At 43.3% G+C, this 18,194-nt stretch overlaps 4 protein-coding genes across 10 annotated transcripts; 2 read left to right on the plus strand and 2 right to left on the minus strand.

Moving 5' to 3' along the window:
* The first annotated feature begins 743 nt into the window (after positions 1-743).
* LOC124197875 (actin, clone 403) lies at positions 744-3,720 on the plus strand. 2 transcript variants are annotated; one of them, XM_046593435.1, is made up of 6 exons: positions 744-949; positions 1,623-1,783; positions 2,019-2,249; positions 2,318-2,456; positions 2,533-2,640; positions 2,704-3,720. In XM_046593435.1, exons 2-6 carry the CDS (start codon positions 1,649-1,651, stop codon positions 3,219-3,221), a joined length of 1,131 nt encoding a protein of 376 aa, XP_046449391.1. In that variant the 5' UTR covers positions 744-949; positions 1,623-1,648; the 3' UTR covers positions 3,222-3,720. The 2 variants fall into 2 exon arrangements, with proteins under 2 accessions (XP_046449391.1, XP_046449392.1); XM_046593436.1 differs by lacking the exon at positions 744-949 and adding an exon at positions 1,045-1,358.
* A 133-nt stretch (positions 3,721-3,853) lies between these two features.
* LOC124197869 lies at positions 3,854-15,130 on the plus strand. 5 transcript variants are annotated; one of them, XM_046593425.1, is made up of 9 exons: positions 3,854-4,183; positions 4,712-4,746; positions 4,867-5,117; positions 5,725-5,851; positions 6,002-6,319; positions 8,745-9,667; positions 12,480-12,676; positions 13,549-14,065; positions 14,143-15,130. In XM_046593425.1, the coding sequence occupies exons 6-9, from the start codon at positions 8,790-8,792 to the stop codon at positions 14,597-14,599; spliced, it is 2,049 nt and encodes a 682-aa protein (XP_046449381.1). In that variant the 5' UTR covers positions 3,854-4,183; positions 4,712-4,746; positions 4,867-5,117; positions 5,725-5,851; positions 6,002-6,319; positions 8,745-8,789; the 3' UTR covers positions 14,600-15,130. The 5 variants fall into 5 exon arrangements, with proteins under 5 accessions (XP_046449381.1, XP_046449379.1, XP_046449378.1 ...); XM_046593423.1 differs by having other exon boundaries at positions 4,712-5,117; XM_046593422.1 differs by having other exon boundaries at positions 4,712-5,117; positions 5,748-5,851.
* A 534-nt stretch (positions 15,131-15,664) lies between these two features.
* LOC124197881 lies at positions 15,665-16,522 on the minus strand. Its single transcript, XM_046593448.1, has 2 exons — positions 16,272-16,522; positions 15,665-16,167 (listed from the first exon to the last, which is right to left on the minus strand). The coding sequence occupies exons 1-2, from the start codon at positions 16,341-16,343 to the stop codon at positions 15,784-15,786; spliced, it is 456 nt and encodes a 151-aa protein (XP_046449404.1). The 5' UTR covers positions 16,344-16,522; the 3' UTR covers positions 15,665-15,783.
* Positions 16,523-16,640: 118 nt separating this feature from the next.
* LOC124197879 (ubiquitin-conjugating enzyme E2 S-like) lies at positions 16,641-18,016 on the minus strand. 2 transcript variants are annotated; one of them, XM_046593446.1, is made up of 5 exons: positions 17,843-18,016; positions 17,620-17,764; positions 17,359-17,549; positions 17,172-17,300; positions 16,641-17,095 (listed from the first exon to the last, which is right to left on the minus strand). In XM_046593446.1, exons 1-5 carry the CDS (start codon positions 17,849-17,851, stop codon positions 16,949-16,951), a joined length of 621 nt encoding a protein of 206 aa, XP_046449402.1. In that variant the 5' UTR covers positions 17,852-18,016; the 3' UTR covers positions 16,641-16,948. The 2 variants fall into 2 exon arrangements, with proteins under 2 accessions (XP_046449402.1, XP_046449401.1); XM_046593445.1 differs by having other exon boundaries at positions 17,157-17,300; positions 17,843-18,013.
* Positions 18,017-18,194: the final 178 nt, after the last annotated feature.

Genomic DNA, 18,194 nt, shown 5'->3' on the forward strand with positions numbered 1-18,194 from the left:
CTTTTTCGCATGTACCTTCAAAAGTCGCCAACGCATAACGCATTGAAATTGTTTATTCCGTTAAGCTTAAGCCAGCTGTCATCTGTAAGGCGTCTCTAGTCGTCTGAATTGAAGCCGTTATATTTATAACACGCAATTGATGATCTCAAACTCGACGTTAATTTTCTGTTACAACAGTATGATGCAAACGCTCTAATCTTAACAGGAAAGGAATTTTGGTTTGCCTACAATCTCTTCAACGATAGTTTCATATTTGGAGCAGGATATGGTAAAAACAAAAGGTATCTATAGATGTCAAAATGTGTTGCGTTTATAAGGACACGTGTAGGCTTGTTGATAGAAGGGAGTGTAGAAAAAGCGGTCGGGTGGGGTTTATCCCTAAAGGTGGGAGTGGGACTTCCCATCCTCTTTTTCAGCGACAAATTCATGACCATATAAGGCAACGGAAAAGCAAGAACGAACGAACGGGGCAACGTAAATTCCAAGCAGAATTCACAAATACCAGACTTCGGCCCTAGGTTAACCCAAATGATGCGATCGTATCGATCGCCGTGGTTGTACGCCAGCGCCCCTAGTGTCGGCTACAGCAACCCAATGTTTAATTAGCTTTAGGTGACTGTTGACTATGAAATCAGCCTCAAATTATCTATTAATTCATTCAAAGCGATCTAGCTTGAATAGTTACCATATAAAATATCAAGTTGACTGTTATTTTAAAAATTTGCGATTTCATGTTAGGTGGCGCTTTTAGATCGAAAGTTGGGGTGGCGTCAGTTGCAGCGTTTCGGCCTTAATTTCTCGAAGCTCCCCACGCCGTAGCGACAACGTTGCAAGATCTAAAAAGGAGAAGGAAGAGGAAGGGACAGAGAAGGGCATAAAGGGAAGGCAAGCGTCTCATCGCCACGTTATTGCTTGCGGTGCCGGCTTTGGTGTAACTTTGCTTTCTCCGGTAAAGGCCGAATTTTATTTCTTTACATTTTTTAAACATTGCTCGTTTTTAGTTTAATTTAATCGATAGAAAACGTGTGCCATTGCATCTAGTTTGTCTTTTTGTGTTCGTAGAAGCGTGTCATAGTCGTTGTTGCGTCAAAATTCAAATTGTTTCTCCCCACTTTGTAACCGGCGTCTCTGTGAGTAATACGCAGCCATACGCGAATCAATAGGGGTCCACACCCCTCGAGGAAAACGGAAAAATCCGTTGGGGGAATCGCCATTTTCTCCCATTGCCCTTGTGTGAGACCGGTGTTTCCTCTGTCGAAATTGTTTCGCTGTTTCTATTCCCATAGCCTTGCTAGAGATTATTAGTCCTTGGACTTTTGACAGTTTTAATGGTTTTGTGCATTGTGGCATTATCCAAGGTGATTGTTATCTCAGATCGAGATTTAAGTACGTGGGTGCGGCGTCGCCCCTATCTTTTGACAAGCCGTCTGATAGTAGATATGATGCCATGAGCATTTCACAATGTCTGGCTTGGGCAATGACAGTTTTTGACAGATTGGATGAGTTGTCCTACTTGGCCTTTCGTAACTGATAAGAAATAGTTTAAAGTCTTCTCTTTATAGCTTTATACAGTTGAACTGTTTTGTGAAATGAATGCTCATTCTAAATTTTTCTTTTGACAGACTAACCTTAACCTCCCAGCTCCAACATGTGTGACGATGAAGTAGCAGCATTGGTCGTTGACAACGGCTCTGGCATGTGCAAAGCTGGCTTTGCTGGCGACGATGCTCCCCGCGCCGTTTTCCCATCGATCGTCGGACGCCCCCGTCATCAGGGTGTCATGGTAAGATAATTAGATAATTAGTCCATCAAAAGCCAATGGTGTAATTCAATAAATATTTTGCCGAGTAGTAGTGGGGGGGGGGGTTTATGAATATTGATCCATCACTGCTACACTGCATACTCATCTTATTTTCACTTTAAATCAATACCTCTGCAGTGGGAGGGTGTTTTTTGGGGGATTTTCAAAATCCTGAGTAGTGGGAAAATGCTCATGCTTTTCATTTTTTGGTATTTAGGTCGGCATGGGCCAAAAGGACTCGTACGTGGGAGATGAGGCTCAATCCAAGCGTGGTATCCTCACTTTGAAGTACCCAATTGAGCACGGAATCGTCACCAACTGGGATGACATGGAAAAGATCTGGCATCACACTTTCTACAACGAGTTGCGTGTCGCCCCTGAGGAACACCCCGTCCTCTTGACCGAAGCTCCTCTCAACCCCAAGGCCAACCGCGAGAAGATGACTCAGGTTTGATATTTTTTCTTGTTATTAAATCAATTAACCAAATTTACTAATAAAAAATGTTATTATTCTAGATCATGTTCGAGACCTTCAACACCCCGGCCATGTACGTCGCCATTCAGGCCGTGCTTTCCCTGTACGCTTCTGGTCGTACCACTGGTATCGTGTTGGACTCTGGTGATGGTGTTTCCCACACTGTCCCAATTTACGAAGGTAATTTTTTTTTTCCCAATTAATCACGAAACAATGGAACACGAAATTCATGGCTTATTTGTTTTTCTCATTCAAGGTTACGCTCTGCCCCATGCCATCCTACGTTTGGACTTGGCTGGACGTGACTTGACCGATTACTTGATGAAGATTTTGACTGAACGCGGTTACTCCTTCACCACCACTGGTATGTTTTTAACATTATTTTAAATGTATGCCAATTTTATTAAATTTGTATTTAAATTTTCAGCCGAGCGTGAAATCGTTCGTGACATCAAGGAGAAGCTTTGCTATGTCGCTTTGGACTTCGAACAAGAGATGGCCACTGCTGCCTCCTCTACTTCATTGGAGAAGTCTTACGAACTCCCCGACGGTCAGGTCATCACCATTGGCAATGAGCGATTCCGTTGCCCAGAGGCTCTGTTCCAGCCTTCATTCTTGGGTATGGAGTCTTGCGGTCTGCATGAGACCACCTACAACTCGATCATGAAGTGCGACGTTGACATCCGTAAGGATCTGTACGCCAACACTGTCCTTTCTGGCGGCACCACCATGTACCCCGGCATTGCTGATCGTATGCAGAAGGAGATCACTGCTCTTGCTCCATCTACCATGAAGATCAAGATCATCGCCCCACCGGAGCGCAAATACTCCGTCTGGATCGGTGGCTCCATCTTGGCTTCTCTGTCCACTTTCCAACAGATGTGGATCTCGAAGCAAGAGTATGATGAGTCAGGCCCATCCATCGTCCATCGCAAATGCTTCTAAACCCATTCGTCACCAACATCACCACAGCCGATACTTTGTAGTCACCTGGCGCAATAAGGTGGTGAAGAGGCTGATGAATGAAAGAGGGGAGAGGAGGAGGAGGAAGAAGAATCAAGATAAAAATCCACCTGGTTTCACACGTGCTGTTTTTTTTCCTTTCAGTTTAAAAGCAGTTTCTTATAATTTTGTTTCCACACAAATTTTTTTTTTCCAATCTCCAAACTCCTTTGTTTCCTTCATTTTGCGAGTAGATTATCGTGACTTGGTGTGTTTGTTAGCTGTTGACGCCTACCTACCATCATTCCGAAAAAACTTTTTTTTTTTCGTTCGATTTCCGTTTTTTTTTTGGAACAAGATAACAAAAAAATTCCTCTAGCCATTCCCGCAAACAAGAGCCAGCCTCTTTGCGCGCAAGTCACTTTGAGGTGTGCGTGTGTCTGTGTGTATTTTCCCCCCTCCCGTTTGAGAGTTGTGATAATAAAACTCTCGAAAGTTCCAATTTCTCGTGTACTTTATATTTTTATTGAAAGAAATTTTAACTCCAGGAAGTGAAAGTCGAAACCTACTGAAGAGAATGGGAAAATTAATGATGATGAAATTATAATTAGAAAGCATAGAGAGCCATCTAGGGGTCATGAGTGACACGGTGACAAATTGTGAGAAGGCCGAGTTGCACGTGGTTTGTGTCTTGAGAGGTAGTCGATTTTCCCTTTTTAGTGTCCTCAAGTTCATTCTGAAAAAGATTTCTAATCACAATGGAATCATCTCTGGGCTGTGTGTATGTGTGTGTTCCATTGAGAAAAAATGAAGCTGAGAGAGTCTAGCGACACTGACGAATAGCAGTCATAAAATGGGTTGAAGATCCTACCTGGTTTGCTTCTAACTCTTCAGTTGTTCTTTTCATCTTCTTTTTCTGCCCACCTGGAACAAATTGGCGGAGTGAAAGGGGGGATAGATCTCAGGTAAGAAAAACTAAAAAAGATAAATTTCTATGCACAGTTGTTGGGGAAAGACACACACACACACACACAATAGGTGACGTTTTCGAGGGGGAAAATAGGAAGCCAACCAACATGTTTTGGGGCTCAGTTGGCCCATTGCTTTTCAATTATCTTCTACATTCAAAGTTTAACTCTGATATGTCTATACATATCAGTGTTTTTTTCTTTTCTTTCTCTGAGTTGTACACAGTAAAGTGTGTGTGTCTGCTCTCTCCCGGGGTGGGTGGGTGTAAGGAAAACATCGGCAGATGTTGACCGTTGAATAAATATGTTTTTTTTTCTTCACTCCCCTTTTTCTAAGTCGAGAAAAAACATGGACAAAACTGCTTATTTTTTTTCTTCTTTAACCGGCTTATAGTATATAGCCCTGGGATTTTACTTGCAATGTGTTTTATTTCCCTTTTTTTCCCTAGTAGATTTGGTAATAATACACGATGTGAACGTCTATGTATTTTATATAAGAAAATAATTCATTCATTCGAATTTCAGATGTAGCAGAAGAAAGAAAAATGTTTTCCAGTCGAGTAAGTCCCGTCTGCTGCTGGCTGTGATGGGTTTATCCCCAACGGAATTTTAATTCTCAACAAGTTCCTTCTTTCCCTTTTTTTTATCTCCTTGAAAAAATTTATCGTTCTGTCTAATAGTTTATGTGGACCAAATAGGAAGATAAGATGGAACTTATCAAGATGGAAAACAAAAAAGCACTTGAACTTTTTTTTTCCTGACTCGCCGCCCACTACAGTTTCTGCTGGTATCGCTCCCGATAACACACACAATCCTCCTGGAAATCAACACCATTATAGGAACCGTCTCTCAGCACCAGCATCGTCGCAGAGATAGGAAATGTACATATTTATACACTGGGTGGGCCACCACCACCCATCTCCATCTGTATGTGAGTATATAATTTCCCAATCATCGTTTCAAAGAGCACGTTCCATACGAGATAATAATGCGGGTGATAATTAATTTGAATCATAACGGGATCACAAAATCTCTGAAATAAGATCTCAGGCGAAAGTTGGTTAGAAAAATATTTTTTTCCCCCGGCCTTGGTATTTTTCGCTGTCCAATCAGTGGAGAATTTGAAACTAGCGCAGAGTTACTTTCATTCCCATGTTAGAGTTATTCCAGAATGAGGAAAAGAAGCCAAACGTGTTATTCGTGTCAACTCGAATAGTGTGTCGCTATATTCCTTGTTCTGATTAGAGCATGTTGTAGGCCATTGCGACTCTATTGGGTATTTGGTGTAGTTTCTGATATGCAAATTTTTCAGGAGAAAGACATGAAAATGTGTGGCGAAACTTTCACGTTTTCTGAGTTTGTTTCCACCTTAAAAATGCTAATGTGTGAGAAAAAGAAGTCGAAGGAAAATTTTCATTCAATGAGAACATCATCATCTTTGGATCGTCACTAGAAGAGAAAGCGTTCGCACACCGGCAATAGCCGGTGAGAGTGAAAGCCTCCAAACTTTTTTTTATTTTTTAATATTTTTACATTAGGACAATGATATTATACTTTACAGCATGTTGCTAATGATGATGGGCTAGCTCTGGATATAGTCGGCGTATCCAATGCTTGTGTCTACCTATTGAGAATATTCGTCGGAAGTTATACAGCGTCACGGAGGTATATTCAAATTGAAAGCAGATGTTTCTCTCTTTAGATAAAAAGAAACTGCCACGGCGGATAAAGAGAAATTGTTGACCGTGTCAAGTCGCGTAGGAATAATAAAAATAATAAAAAAATACTTTTGTGATATTCTTCCCTTTCTCGTAGATGATGGGGCAATCAACACCTGGGTGCTCATCATCAACCCCCCAGCTTCTGATTAGAGAAAAGGTGTCGACGGACTAATACAACACATGGTCTATAGCAGCTCGGCTGGCGGTTGATGAGAAACTTATGGTCCGTTTTCTTTTTCAACCGACGGCCAAAAATTCTTTTCCCACGGAATGGCATGGAACGGCGGCGGCCGTTCATCATCATTTGGAGATTTGACCCACAAATAGCCGCAGCTTTCGACAATATACGACCGACCACAATCAATGAAAATGACGAGACGCAATCTCCTCGGGAAATAAAACACAACGCCAGGTAATAATAATATCTCGTTCTCTTTTTTTTTAAAGAAAAAATAGTCCCAGTGTACTACTTTTACCAACCAGCTCCAGGGATGTTGGGGAAAAATCTGCATATTTCTTTTTCCAGTCACAGGGAAAAGGTCACTCAATTTTTTCAGGGCCTAAAATTAAAGAGAAAAAAGCGGAAGTGATTAGACGCGATCCGTGGTGCAACCGCACTGACATAATTGGTGGCCGAACGGTTCTTTCAAATTTTTGTCTGCTTTCTCTTATACTATTCTTCTCTCCCCCCCGAACGGGAAACGAGAGTCGGCAGTGTTTCGTCCAGTTCAACGGAAATGCTCGTCACTCATAATGTAACACACCGGGCAGCTGTGTGTGTGTGTGTTGTTCGACACACGCGCGCCGCGGATTGTTACGGACTAGTGAACCTTTTTCCAGGAGGGACCTTTTAATATATATCTAAAATAAAATAGATATGTACAGCTGCCCTACCCGAATTCAATGGCGTCTATCTTTTTTTCCTTTTTTTTTTTAAATGTAGATTCCCACTGCGGTTGTTCGGGAGAAAAGCGAAATTGTTTTGTCATTTTTCCAGGGCCTTGAAAATGAAATCAATGCGAATTGCGTCAGAGTTTTTTAAAAGCCAATCGAGAAGAACGTAGCCCAGGGTTTTTTTTTATTTTCTTGCGAGTCATTTCGTCATTTTCGACGAAGAAATGTGCTCAGTGTCTTACGACAGCTGAATACAATTCAAAATTGAAGGATAAAAAAGAAGAACCAAACTGTGGACGGTGGTCAGTGAACTTGTTTGTCGTTCTGGAACCACCGGAAAAGTAAAAAAGTAAAATTGTGCGTTCCATCATCGAGGCAAACGGCCATTTCACACGCAGCTCGAAGCTTTGGCGATTTTGTTTTCTTTTTATTTGGCGTGCCGTATGGACATATTGGAACTAAACTCTCAGCGGCGCTTCCTCAGTGTAATCAGAGAACATCATCAATTTTTATGACGTCAAACTTGCTTTTGATCCTCTCTGTGCAGTATAATCAACTCTTTTTTCGTTTAGTCAGATTTTAGGGATGTTTGGCTAAACAATCCAATTAGTCGGAGAGGTAGCCATTTTTTTATATGTGAGCTCTGCAGCCTACGAATGCGTCTTTTGGTGAGAGTCTCTCTACAGTCGAAAATGTTTCATCGATAGGGAAAGAGAAGAAGAAGAAAACCAGCCCGGACGCCATTGCTTTTTTTCTTTTTGGCCTTCTCAAAATGCCTCCGGTGGGTTGTTCAGCGGCGGTGGCGCTAGTGTCCTCCCCTTTTTTACTTCTTTCTCCCCCTCTCTTCTCTCTGGTCGACTCTCTGGGAAATTCACCAGTCAGGAGACGCGGCTCCGAGCCTCGAGTTGTGCTCCTCCATCGTCTCTTCCATTTTTCGATCAAAGAAAAAGTTGCTTCTCGTTCTTCTCTCAAAACAAAAGAAACTTTGCTCGTGTGTTGTTTCTTCCGCTGTTGCGAGTGTGTACGTGTGCGGCGCCATCACGATGTGTTGAAAATTATCGTTCGGTAACGTTTGCTAACCGACAAAAAAGTGTTTTTTCTCCAGTGTTCATACGCACACGAGGATTTGTCTCTTGTTTCGCTCACGATTTTGTGTGTGTGTGTAGCCATCGGAGAGAGAGAGGTATGACAAAGAGAGGGTTCTCTTTTCTTTTTTATTGTACAGTCGTGGGTTAGCTCGGAGGCAAATGGACGCTCAGTTGTTGGGGAGAGAACGATAGGAAGAAGAAAAGTTGAGAAAGAAGAGGCTGTTTCTCATCTACCTGCCAGTCGAAAAACAAAATCTTTATTCTTTCTTTCCTTTCTTTTCGCTTGATTCTATATCGAATGCAACAGCGTTGGGTATACTGTAGTATGTTGGATCGATAGTTTAGCTTTTCACTTTTTGAGGGGCTTCATAACTAAAAAAAAGGACAAAAACTCTCTTTATCTCTTCATCCGTAAATTTTTTCCATCATTCTTTTGAAATTTTCCAATGGAGGATTGTTTTTATTTTAACGTTATCAGACCGGAATTTTTTTTTACTTTCGTGTTCATGTATGCATAGAGATCCTTATAAACCTAAACCCTCCCCGATGATGGATCAACTTTCCAACTTCCGACACTTGACTAGATCCCCTTCTTCCGGGTGTGGATGAATCGGTTTATCCAATAATCTGTCGTCTGCACACGCCGTCCCTCGTCCTCCTTTTTATAAACGAATTTTTTGGGGGGGATGGGGTTCATTTAAAATGGAGATTGGAATAGTTGTTGGGTTGGGTTTGTGTGTGGATCGATATCACTTGATGGAAAGGCATGGATGGATATGCCGGATAAGATCGCCATAGTCCGTCATTGTTGCGCAGCTGGATCTGATCAATTCTGATTAATGTTTGTTTTTGCAGTTGATTGGGAGAGAAGGGGAATAAGTGTAGGAAAAAGCGACAGACATGGCGACCCTTCATTCCAGCTCGACGGGCGGTGGCGGCGTCGTTGGTGCTTCCGGCGCCGCTGGGGGACGAACATCTGTCGTCCGGGCGCCGATCAGCGCCTCGCTGCCCAGCTTATTTGCCCGAACATTACCTACGCAGTCCAACCGACACCGACAGTCATCCCAACAACAGCCGGCCAGCCGTACGACTCCAGCAGCAACCGACGTCCATCGAGGACGGCTCGTGTCGACGGAATGCCAGACGGAAATGGAGGATTCTGTCCAGCAGAACGTCAGGGTGGAAAACGCTCGAAATGAAACGTCGACAGGAGGAGGAGGAGGAGGAGCCGTGGTTGTATTATTGGATCCCAGCGGTCGCACCCGAAGTCGGCCCGTCTCCCAGTTGAGTGAGAGTGGACTGAGCGGAGTGGAGGAAGCCGTGACGGAGCTGGAACGAGGTCCACCACGGCGGAGGCGTCGCGAGAAGCGACGACATCGGCGATCATCGCAGGTGCCGGCCCAACCGCTCCAGCAGCACGTCCAGCAAGCGCTGCACGATCAGACGGAATTGTCGGTGGATTCCCTGTCGGCCGCTCCGGTCTCGCCCAGCAACTCGGATCATCTGCCCGACATCCTCAACGCCCACATGCCTCCGCCGTACTCGACGCTTCCGCACAATAGCGAGCGCTGCATGGGCATGGGACCCATCCCCATCACGGCGTTGCCCGTCCCATTGTCCGTCGTTCCCATGGCCATCGGGCCGACGGCCGCCGGTGGTGGCTTATTGGTGCCTCCTTCCACCACCACAACTCCGGCCGTAGTGGTACCCGCCGGCGGAGGCAGCACATCACTTTTAGCCAGCAATAGTTTCACCTTGCCGCCAGCCGGTGGTCGACGGTAACATAAAATTCAATCAAATTTTATGACGTATTCTTCTTCTTCTTCTTCTTTTCGCCATTTTTATTTTCTTTTTTCTTTTATCCCAATGGGTTGCGCCTCTGGCGGATCCGTTTCCGCTTTGACGACACAAACACACAGCCGATTTTGTATTTTTTCTTCTTCTTTCTGAGGGACGTGTACAGACCGCAAAAGTTTGGATGAGAAAACAACAACATCAATTTCTTGTTGTTGTTGTTGCCTATGGCGTCGTCGTCTCCGCCGCCGCTTCTTGCGGTTGGTAGGGATGCACACAAGGTTGACACCATTTTCTCTTTCTACTGTCCTTCGAGAGACTCAAGTCTCAAACAGAGAAGCGAAAAGCTCGTTCGCTTTCGCCCGCCACTGAAAAACAGTTCCGGCGCTGTTCGGTTTCCGCCGGATTTCGAGAGAAAACTACCATCACACGCATAAAGCCAATTATGCAACTCTATAAAGCTCTTTCTTTTTTCTAATCTCTTTCACTCTCTGTTGTCTATTGAAGCCTTAGACATTGATAGAAACATTCAATGGCCGTACAAATATCAAATATCTCATGTCATTTCTAATATTGTGTGTGTCTGTTTCGAGGGGGTTATGTATCGATTGGTATCGGTGGGGTGCTCTGTCCGCCTCTTTCAAAACGTTACAGCTGCAACCGTTTTCGGGGGTGGAGTTTAGTCGTTTGCGCGCGGTATGGCTCAACATCAAAACCTTGAACCTGAGACTCTACGCTGTTCCTTTTTGGTCTGTTGTTGTTGTGGAGTTTTACAGTAAAAGAGCGCACTATAGGCACTAGAAGAAATCTTTTTGTGAGGCCGAATGGTTATACTATTCTTTCTTTGCCCGGAGTTATGGGCCTGTGACCTCAATTGGGTTCCGTTTGGTTAGAGCAAAGGCACGAAAAAGACACGGACGTCCTACATTGGCGTTCATCTGACATCGTCTCTGTGTGCCTGCGTGTAGTCTTATAGCCACAACTGGAAGCGTTGGCAGCGTTCTGGCACGATGCCCGCTAACCTGATTTCCTCCCCTATCTCTGCCCCTCAAGCTGTCCGTTGACATTTAGACTCTCTTTTCATATACCGAGTAAATATCTTCAAAATCCCAATTGCATTTGCGGACTAAATAATCATTGTGGACACACACACACTCGCCCGAAACTGGAGAACATTCTTTCTTTTACCCCGAAAGAGAAAAATCTGTACAAAAGAAAGTGGCAGCTCCAGCCATAAGATCTTGTACTGGAGCATCCATTTTGGATATTGTTGGCTGTTCAATGAATAGGGTTCTCTCTCTTTTTCACCCCCCTCTCTCTCTCTTTCCAATATAATATTCTTCCAACAATATATATGATTCTTCTCCCCTCTTCTTCTTTCTCCCTTTTGTGTGTGGGAAACATTTCCAGCAGCAGCCCAGCAGCCCCCCTTGTCTGATTTCCCTCAGACTTGTCCATGTGTTGTTATTGATCGACCCTTTTTGGGGGTTTCTGCGCGCTCTCTAGCGGAATTCGTTAAGCTACTCTCTCTCCAGAAAACCACCGATGGATGTGTGTGTTTGTTCTTCTTGCCCACACGCTAAATATCACATCACATATAACGGGACTAGAAAAAACTGCAGCTGTCTGGACCCGTGTGTGTGTGTGTCAATAGCGGGTCGCATGCAAATGCGCACACGACGACCCACATAACTCGAAATAAAATAAAATAAAAAAGGTGACCGACTTATTTGTTGTTTTCTGTCGGGCTCTCGTCAAAGTCACGGTCGGATAGTTTTCGTCCCGCTTTGGGCATTAGATAATATCTGCCGTGCTTTATTGTTTCGGGAGAGTGAAAGTCCCTCGGTGATTACTCTGTGTGAACGCAAATGACGTCGACTTTTTTGTTGTTTTTTCTCAAGCAAGGTCGAGACATTTTTTGAAATTCCCGGTGCTCTACGGTTTATGTAGGATCGGTAGCCATCGGGGGGCTGGGTGGGAGTCAACCCACTTGACGATTTTCACGGGTGAAATGCACGAAAGATTCTCGTCGTAATGAGTTTTTCTCTCTCTCTCGTGTGTGCCTTTCGTCTAGAGTTTCCTTGGCATGTGAACCCGAACCGAGAAAATGTTTCAACTTGGCAAGGAAAAAGTAACAAGCCAAAAGGGAGAAAAATAAAGTGGTAGAACCCGTCATTAAAGAAAAGCAAGAGGAACCGCAATGCTGTTACTTATTTCTCACTCACTTTTTTTCCGTTGTCTTTTTCATTCGACAAATGATCACACGACAACTAAATAAAAATTTATCCAAACAGTTAGTCCACTCGTTTTTTCGAACCTGTAGAAAAACTGGCAAAAATAAAAAAAAAGTTCAATGGCCGTTCCATGACTCAATGCCAAAGGCTCTTTTTACTTCGTTCAAGTCGCGTATAGTTTTTTGTCGGTAACCTCATTCAACCGCCGACTATTGGGCGGGTATGATAACCTTATTCGGGTCTTTTTTTAATGTTCTATGTGATGAAGAAGAAGAAGGGTTCTTTTTCATTACTTCGAAAAAATAACATCCCGAAAAACCCGGCACGACTTAATTGCCACCACTGGTTTAGATTTTCACGGAGAAGGAGGTTCCCCCTTTTTTAGACATTATAACGGTACCACCCTGGGCAACCGACTGCAAAGATTCTATCCGGCGCCCACACAATTCTATATGCCAATTATCTATCCATCCTCTTTTTCTTTTCTTTATTTTTAGTACTTGTCGTCTGCACAACCGAAAATAATCAATGTCAAATTTTTCTTTGATTTTGTCTATTTCAGATCTCGGGGATCGATGTACGCCGGCGAAGAGAGCGGCAAATCGTGTTGCGGGGTGATGGTGACGCAAACGGTTTCCATCCGCTGGTTTATCGTCATGATCGCCTTCGTCGGCATCTGCTGCGCAGTTGTGGGAACAGTCCTCGGGGCCATGAGGTCTTCCGGACGGGAACACCTTACCGTTTCCCTCCTCATGATTGGTAAGTTGTTATTTTGGCCCGTCTCTTGCAATCGCAACCCATCGATCAAACACAACCAGTGTGTGTGTGTGTGTGTGTGTGTGTATGGGGAAATAATATAATAATAATATAAAATAGAAACCCACAGAGAAAGAGAGACATAAAGAATTTCGGCATTTTAAATGGGAAAGTTTTGAGGGAGAAACTTTCACTTTGGGGGGCGGCCATTATTGTGTGTGATGGGATCATTCGCCGAGAACCAGTTGAGCGGATCATCAATATTTGAGACTTTTTCTTTCTTTTCTTTCGCATCCTGGGTTTTTTCTTCTTTTTACGGCCACACGCTCTCCAGTTGATTCGCTTTCATCTTCGACTCGTTTACGTCGTCGGTTCGTTTTTTTTTCGTTCGTTTTTTTCAGTCGATGGGCCCTCCCCTTTCATAAGGAGCCGTCGCTTTTTTGTTTTCAACTATCGATCCGGTTGGATTTAGTCATCCGGTTAATTCATCCCGTCTAATGCCATCTGACGTATGGCGAGAAAAACAACCAAAAAATAAGTTTGACGATAAGGAAAGAAAATCCAATTTCATCACGAATTTCCCCCCTCTCTTGGAAAATTCTCGTTACGTTAAGGAAGAAAAACATTTGCATTTTGAAGGGGGGAGGGAGGGAAGTTTGGACCGGTTTGCAACAGGCGTCGTGAGTGCGCATTGATTATCGATGGGAGTAGAGGAGGCATTAACCGCTAGGAGCGTTCGTTTACATAGCGGATCCTATGATGGAACAACAACATTTCCACTTGATTTGATGAACGGAAATGGGTCAAAGAGAAACTTTTTTGGGTTGTTTGTTTTAACACGGAATTTTGTTTCTGTTTTTTGTTTGTCTGCACAGGTGTGGGGATCGTGTTGATCACGGTCAGCACGATAGCGTGGAGGTTGACGTCACAGGACGCCCCGTCGTGTCGCGCCATGATGGGATTGGGTGGATCGTCGATGACGGGCGCTGGTGGATTGCCCGTGGCGGAGAATGGCGAATGCGGAGGAGGAGGTGCCGGAGGACTGACTGGCGGGGCGGGAGTGGCCGAACCCAGCGGACGTCGCTTCCTCTCGCGAATTCCGCCGACTTACGGGCGGCCGCACCATCCTTACGCCGCCATGATGTATCCGGAATTCCAATACAGGCCGCCGCCACCTTCCTATCAGGCTTCCATGCAAGAGTACCGGCTCCGGCTCCTGCTGCTGGATCGAGACAGGCACCAACAGCAATTGCAACAACAGCAACAACAGCAGCAGCAACAGCAACAACACAGTACGCCTCTTAGTCGGGCGTGTGTGGCTGCCAGTAGCGTTCCAGTTGCGCCCGTTTCACCTCCGCCAACCTATCGGTCACAAGCCAACACCCTCCTAAGGTATTTAGTAATACAAATCGATTGAATTATTATAATTTGATATTCATCGATTCCTTTTTGTTTTTTCGGTTTATTAGGCCGTCACTGCCGATCCGGGAGAGTGAAATTAGTCGTCCGCCCAGTTACCGATCGAGGAGTAGTGCCTCTACGGCCATCGAGGCCAGAAACAACCCCGAGTCGCAACAACAACAACATCATCATCAGCAGCCGAGGGCGGAAGAGCAGCAGCCGACTCCGTCGAGTTGTACCGAGGCATTAATTCACCATCAGGTGGCGATGGTGGAAGCCAAAATCAAAAGTGCCGCTCCGTCGTTTGTGGACGAGTCGCAGCAACAGCCGTCGAGCAAACGAGACAAGGACAACAACACAGTCACGATCGTGCAGACCAATTCGTCCAGTCAGGTGCTGGGCTGCCACAACAGCCAATCGTCGCCCGTTTTGGTTACAGTCACAACTTCCCCAACTGTCCACCATCCGCCGTCTTCCTCGTCGCCAACCGGCTCACAGAATCTCCAAGTTCTGGCACAGTTATGACACTAATAGTGTCGTGTCGGTGTCGCAGTTATTCTATTTCTTTTTTTAAGTGTTACTATTCAAAAAGAAAAATTACTGTTATGAAATTGTTCATGCTTCATAACATTCCCCCCACTCCCTCCTCTTTTTTTTATTGTGCGTGTGTGTCGGATGGCGCGTATACAAAAACCTTCCGGAAGGGCAAAAAAAAACAAACAAAAATTTGGACAGAGCCTAGCAGCTTTTTTTCAAAAAAGTCATTGGAACTCGTTGAGCCGTTCCAAAAAAAACCAACACTCGGCAAGACCACACATAAATCATCTGTTGACAAGTTCCTACGCGTCCTCTTTTATATATATATTTGACATATTTCCCCCAAATCGGATCAATTTGTCATCCGAAGACAACTCAAAATGTTTCAAAAAACTTCCCTTTTTCTTTTATTTCTGTTTTAACAGAAATATGTTTCAAATTTACGCGGGGGGAACATTTTTTTTGTATTTTCTAAATTGCATGCTAATGAATTAAAAAGGAATTTTTGTTTTCCTTTTTTTACAAAAAACAAGGCTGAAAATGGAATGCCTCAGGGAATGCAGGATAACGCCTGTTTAGCTTTTACGGCCGTCACCATCACAACAACAAACATTTTTTTAAAACTTTTTTTTCTTTTTGACAAAATGTCGTTCTGTTCGTTTTGTTTTGCCGCCCCCCTCGTTGGAAATTTGTGTGAGAAACAAAAGAAAAAATGGGGAAAAAATCATGTACGTGGCTTATATCTGGCAGTGTCGTATTGATCCGCCTGCTTTTTATAATTTTGTGTTCTACCCCGGGCATTGGGGGCGCAATGACGTGTGTACAGTACGGCTCTTCCCACTTTCTCTGTCTTCTTCAGGCGATGGTTTTTTTTTAAAAAGGGAAAAAGAAAAACACGCGCCATTATTTTCAATGCTGTTGTATAAAAATAGATGTTTCCTTCAATCTTCCAAGTCAACAAATTCTCTCTCCCTTTTTTTTTTGTTCTTTTTTTTAATGGAATCCCTGTGTGTCTGTGTGTGCAAGAAAAAAAAAATACAACGTCGTTATTTGTCTCCTTAACGCAGTTTATAGTCTGTGTCGACGACGGCGATAGCTGGTTTCTTTTTGGAACGAGGATTATTAGAGGATACGTGTACTACTTGGGCAGGTCTAGTTGGGAAACAGTATCTCTAACGATCCTCGAGTGGTTTGTGCGTGTTCATCCACGATTCCATCTGATCCATCCATTGCGGAAGCGAGAAATCCAAATGGAGTTGATCGTGAATGCTGCGGTTCTTTCTCCTGAAAACCAATGGCGGGGCCAGGAGCTTGGTCAGGAGCACCAATGGGGTCAGGATAACGAAGAAAGTAGAAACGATGCCCAGGACGAGAAAAACGACCACCTCGGCTGTGGATTTCTGCGACATGACGTCGAACCATTTTCGTTCCAAACTGATTCCTGTGCGGAGCAATTTCGACAAATATGTCGTTTGGTGTGTCATCTTCTTCACTTTCTCAGAGTCAGGAGTTGGCGAGCCGAATGTTCTCTTGACGCGAACTGCTGTTGAATTTTTCTGAAAAATGTTAAATGGGAAAGTCACAATTTGAGTGGAGGTTTTTGAACTTGGATCAATGACCTTCTACGAACCAAACAGCAATCGGCCGTTTCAAATGTTACCTCGATTAACTCGGTGTCGTCTTCGCAAACAGTCCATGTCACGAACAAAATTAAAATGATTAAAAGTCGCATAGTGGGAACGTAGAGACTGGTTCAAACTGTACACAACCGAAGGTGCAGGTCAAATGAGGTTGTGAGTGAGGTTGGTGTGGTCCTGCTAAAGGTGGTGCAAGGTCGTTACTCCCAAGATAATTGCACTCGCCAAATTACCTTCCGAGTGAGTAACCTGGGGTTAAGGGATTTATAATAGATTCAGGGAAACGAACCATTAAAGTGCGATTCCAAGAAAATCTTAAACGTTCACAGCAAATCAATAATTAAATGTAACCTGTGATAACTTACTAAAGGTAAAAATATGAGTTGAATGGGTTATCAGCAAATTTTTTTATATTTCCTTCGACCTCACACGACTGAAAAATCAGCATAAAATTAAGAGAAAGAAAAGGAAACTGAATCAACACTCTCCTCCCTTCCGCGAGTGTAAAAACTAGACATGGATAGATTTGCTCGTTAAATAACGCGCACTGCATAGAAGTGCGGGAACGAAACAATTCAAATGGTATGGGAGATGGAGAATTATGGAGTTTATCGCTGAGAAAGACTACGGATATTTTCAAACCGTTGCTAGATGTGAAGCAAGAAGAAACAGAGAAAAAGGCATTTATGTACAGTGACGCTCATAATCTCTTCAATGTTCTCTTTTTGTCCTTGGCCACTGGCTTTTTCTTATCCGCCAAAACTGTGCGATCAGTAGCAGCTTTTTTCGATGCTGTAGGGCCTTCCGTTGGGTTGTTGTCTTCATTCAAGTGGGCATCCGCGTTCGACTTCAATCAAGGAATGAAAATGAAATAAATACAGTAAGTTGGTAAATTTGGTTTTGTTTACCTGATTTTGACTAACTTTGGCATGAATTTCAGTCATCATTTTTGCTCTTTGAAAGTAATCTTCATAATGCTCTAATAAGAGCTTGCCAGCCTCTTCATTCAAAGCCGACTCTGCATTGGGGACAATTAGCAAACATTTGATAGTCTAAAAAAGAGATTTTAGGTTAGTTGTGAAATAGAATTGAACTCTTAAATAGTCGCACCAGAAATATATGTTTGATACCCAGATCAGGCTTCCAATCTTTCTTCAAGGTGTTGACACAAATTTCGCCTTGTTGCGAGACATTGGGATGAAATATTTTGGTTAAAAAGAAACCTTTCGGAGGACCAGAGGGGAAATCTTTTCCTAGCACTAATTTTACTCTAAAATGTCCACTAGCATATGGGGTACCAGCTGATTGTGGGGGAAATGATTTAAAATGATTTAATTTTAGGCTTTATTTTTAAATGAGAATTACTCTTACCAGGTCCATCAATAATGGCTTGAATATCAGATATGTCTTCTTCATTGAGAATAACTTTGATGCCTTCAGGTGGATCACTAATAAGCTGTTGAAGTTCCTTGCAAATTTGGCGACTAACTTGAGGTGCCAAGTTTTCAAACGAAACCTAGATTAAACGGTTCAAAATGGGCGCAACTTTAAAGTCTAAAATTGCAAGCTGTAACTCAATTTTCTAAAAACTTACTGAAGCCATGAGGGTTAAAAACAAAAGAGCAGAAAAGTGATATGTTCACGAAACAGAAAACGGAAGAGTAAATTTGAAAAGAATTTTGATACGACCGTTAGAACGGTTAGAATTTGGACAATATCAGGAAATTTTGGCCTCAGAGTTCAGAGACAACAAGAATACAAGATGCACACCGTTGCCGAAATGGGTACCAATTTAAAAAAAACGTATTCGAAAAATTTATTTATTTTTTTTATGATTTTAAAATAAAAACATTTTCTTTCGACATGAATTGGTTTTTATTCGTGAAAAATCTGCGTTGAATTTCAAGTAATTTGCAACTCGCGAGTTTCACATTCTATTTTCAAGG

The sequence above is a fragment of the Daphnia pulex genome, chromosome 7, assembly GCF_021134715.1.
Source record: "Daphnia pulex isolate KAP4 chromosome 7, ASM2113471v1".
In the NCBI taxonomy this organism is placed as follows: Eukaryota; Metazoa; Arthropoda; class Branchiopoda; order Diplostraca; family Daphniidae; genus Daphnia; species Daphnia pulex.

Bases quoted from the DNA above. Each gene is read 5' to 3' on its own strand.
- LOC124197875 (XM_046593435.1), top strand. From the start codon at position 1,649: ATGTGTGACGATGAAGTAGCAGCATTGGTCGTTGACAACGGCTCTGGC. The intron at 1,784-2,018 runs GTAAGATAATTA...TTTGGTATTTAG, and splicing joins CCCGTCATCAGGGTGTCATG to GTCGGCATGGGCCAAAAGGA. The intron at 2,641-2,703 runs GTATGTTTTTAA...TTAAATTTTCAG, and splicing joins TTACTCCTTCACCACCACTG to CCGAGCGTGAAATCGTTCGT.
- LOC124197869 (XM_046593423.1), top strand. From the start codon at position 8,790: ATGGCGACCCTTCATTCCAGCTCGACGGGCGGTGGCGGCGTCGTTGGT. The intron at 9,668-12,479 runs GTAACATAAAAT...TGTCTATTTCAG, and splicing joins CCGCCAGCCGGTGGTCGACG to ATCTCGGGGATCGATGTACG. The intron at 14,066-14,142 runs GTATTTAGTAAT...TCGGTTTATTAG, and splicing joins CAAGCCAACACCCTCCTAAG to GCCGTCACTGCCGATCCGGG.
- LOC124197881 (XM_046593448.1), bottom strand. From the start codon at position 16,343: ATGCGACTTTTAATCATTTTAATTTTGTTCGTGACATGGACTGTTTGC. The intron at 16,168-16,271 runs GTAACATTTGAA...AACATTTTTCAG, and splicing joins ACGACACCGAGTTAATCGAG to AAAAATTCAACAGCAGTTCG.
- LOC124197879 (XM_046593445.1), bottom strand. The intron at 17,301-17,358 runs GTGCGACTATTT...TCTCTTTTTTAG, and splicing joins GTATCAAACATATATTTCTG to ACTATCAAATGTTTGCTAAT. The intron at 17,096-17,156 runs GTAAACAAAACC...CCTTGATTGAAG, and splicing joins CCAAAGTTAGTCAAAATCAG to TCGAACGCGGATGCCCACTT.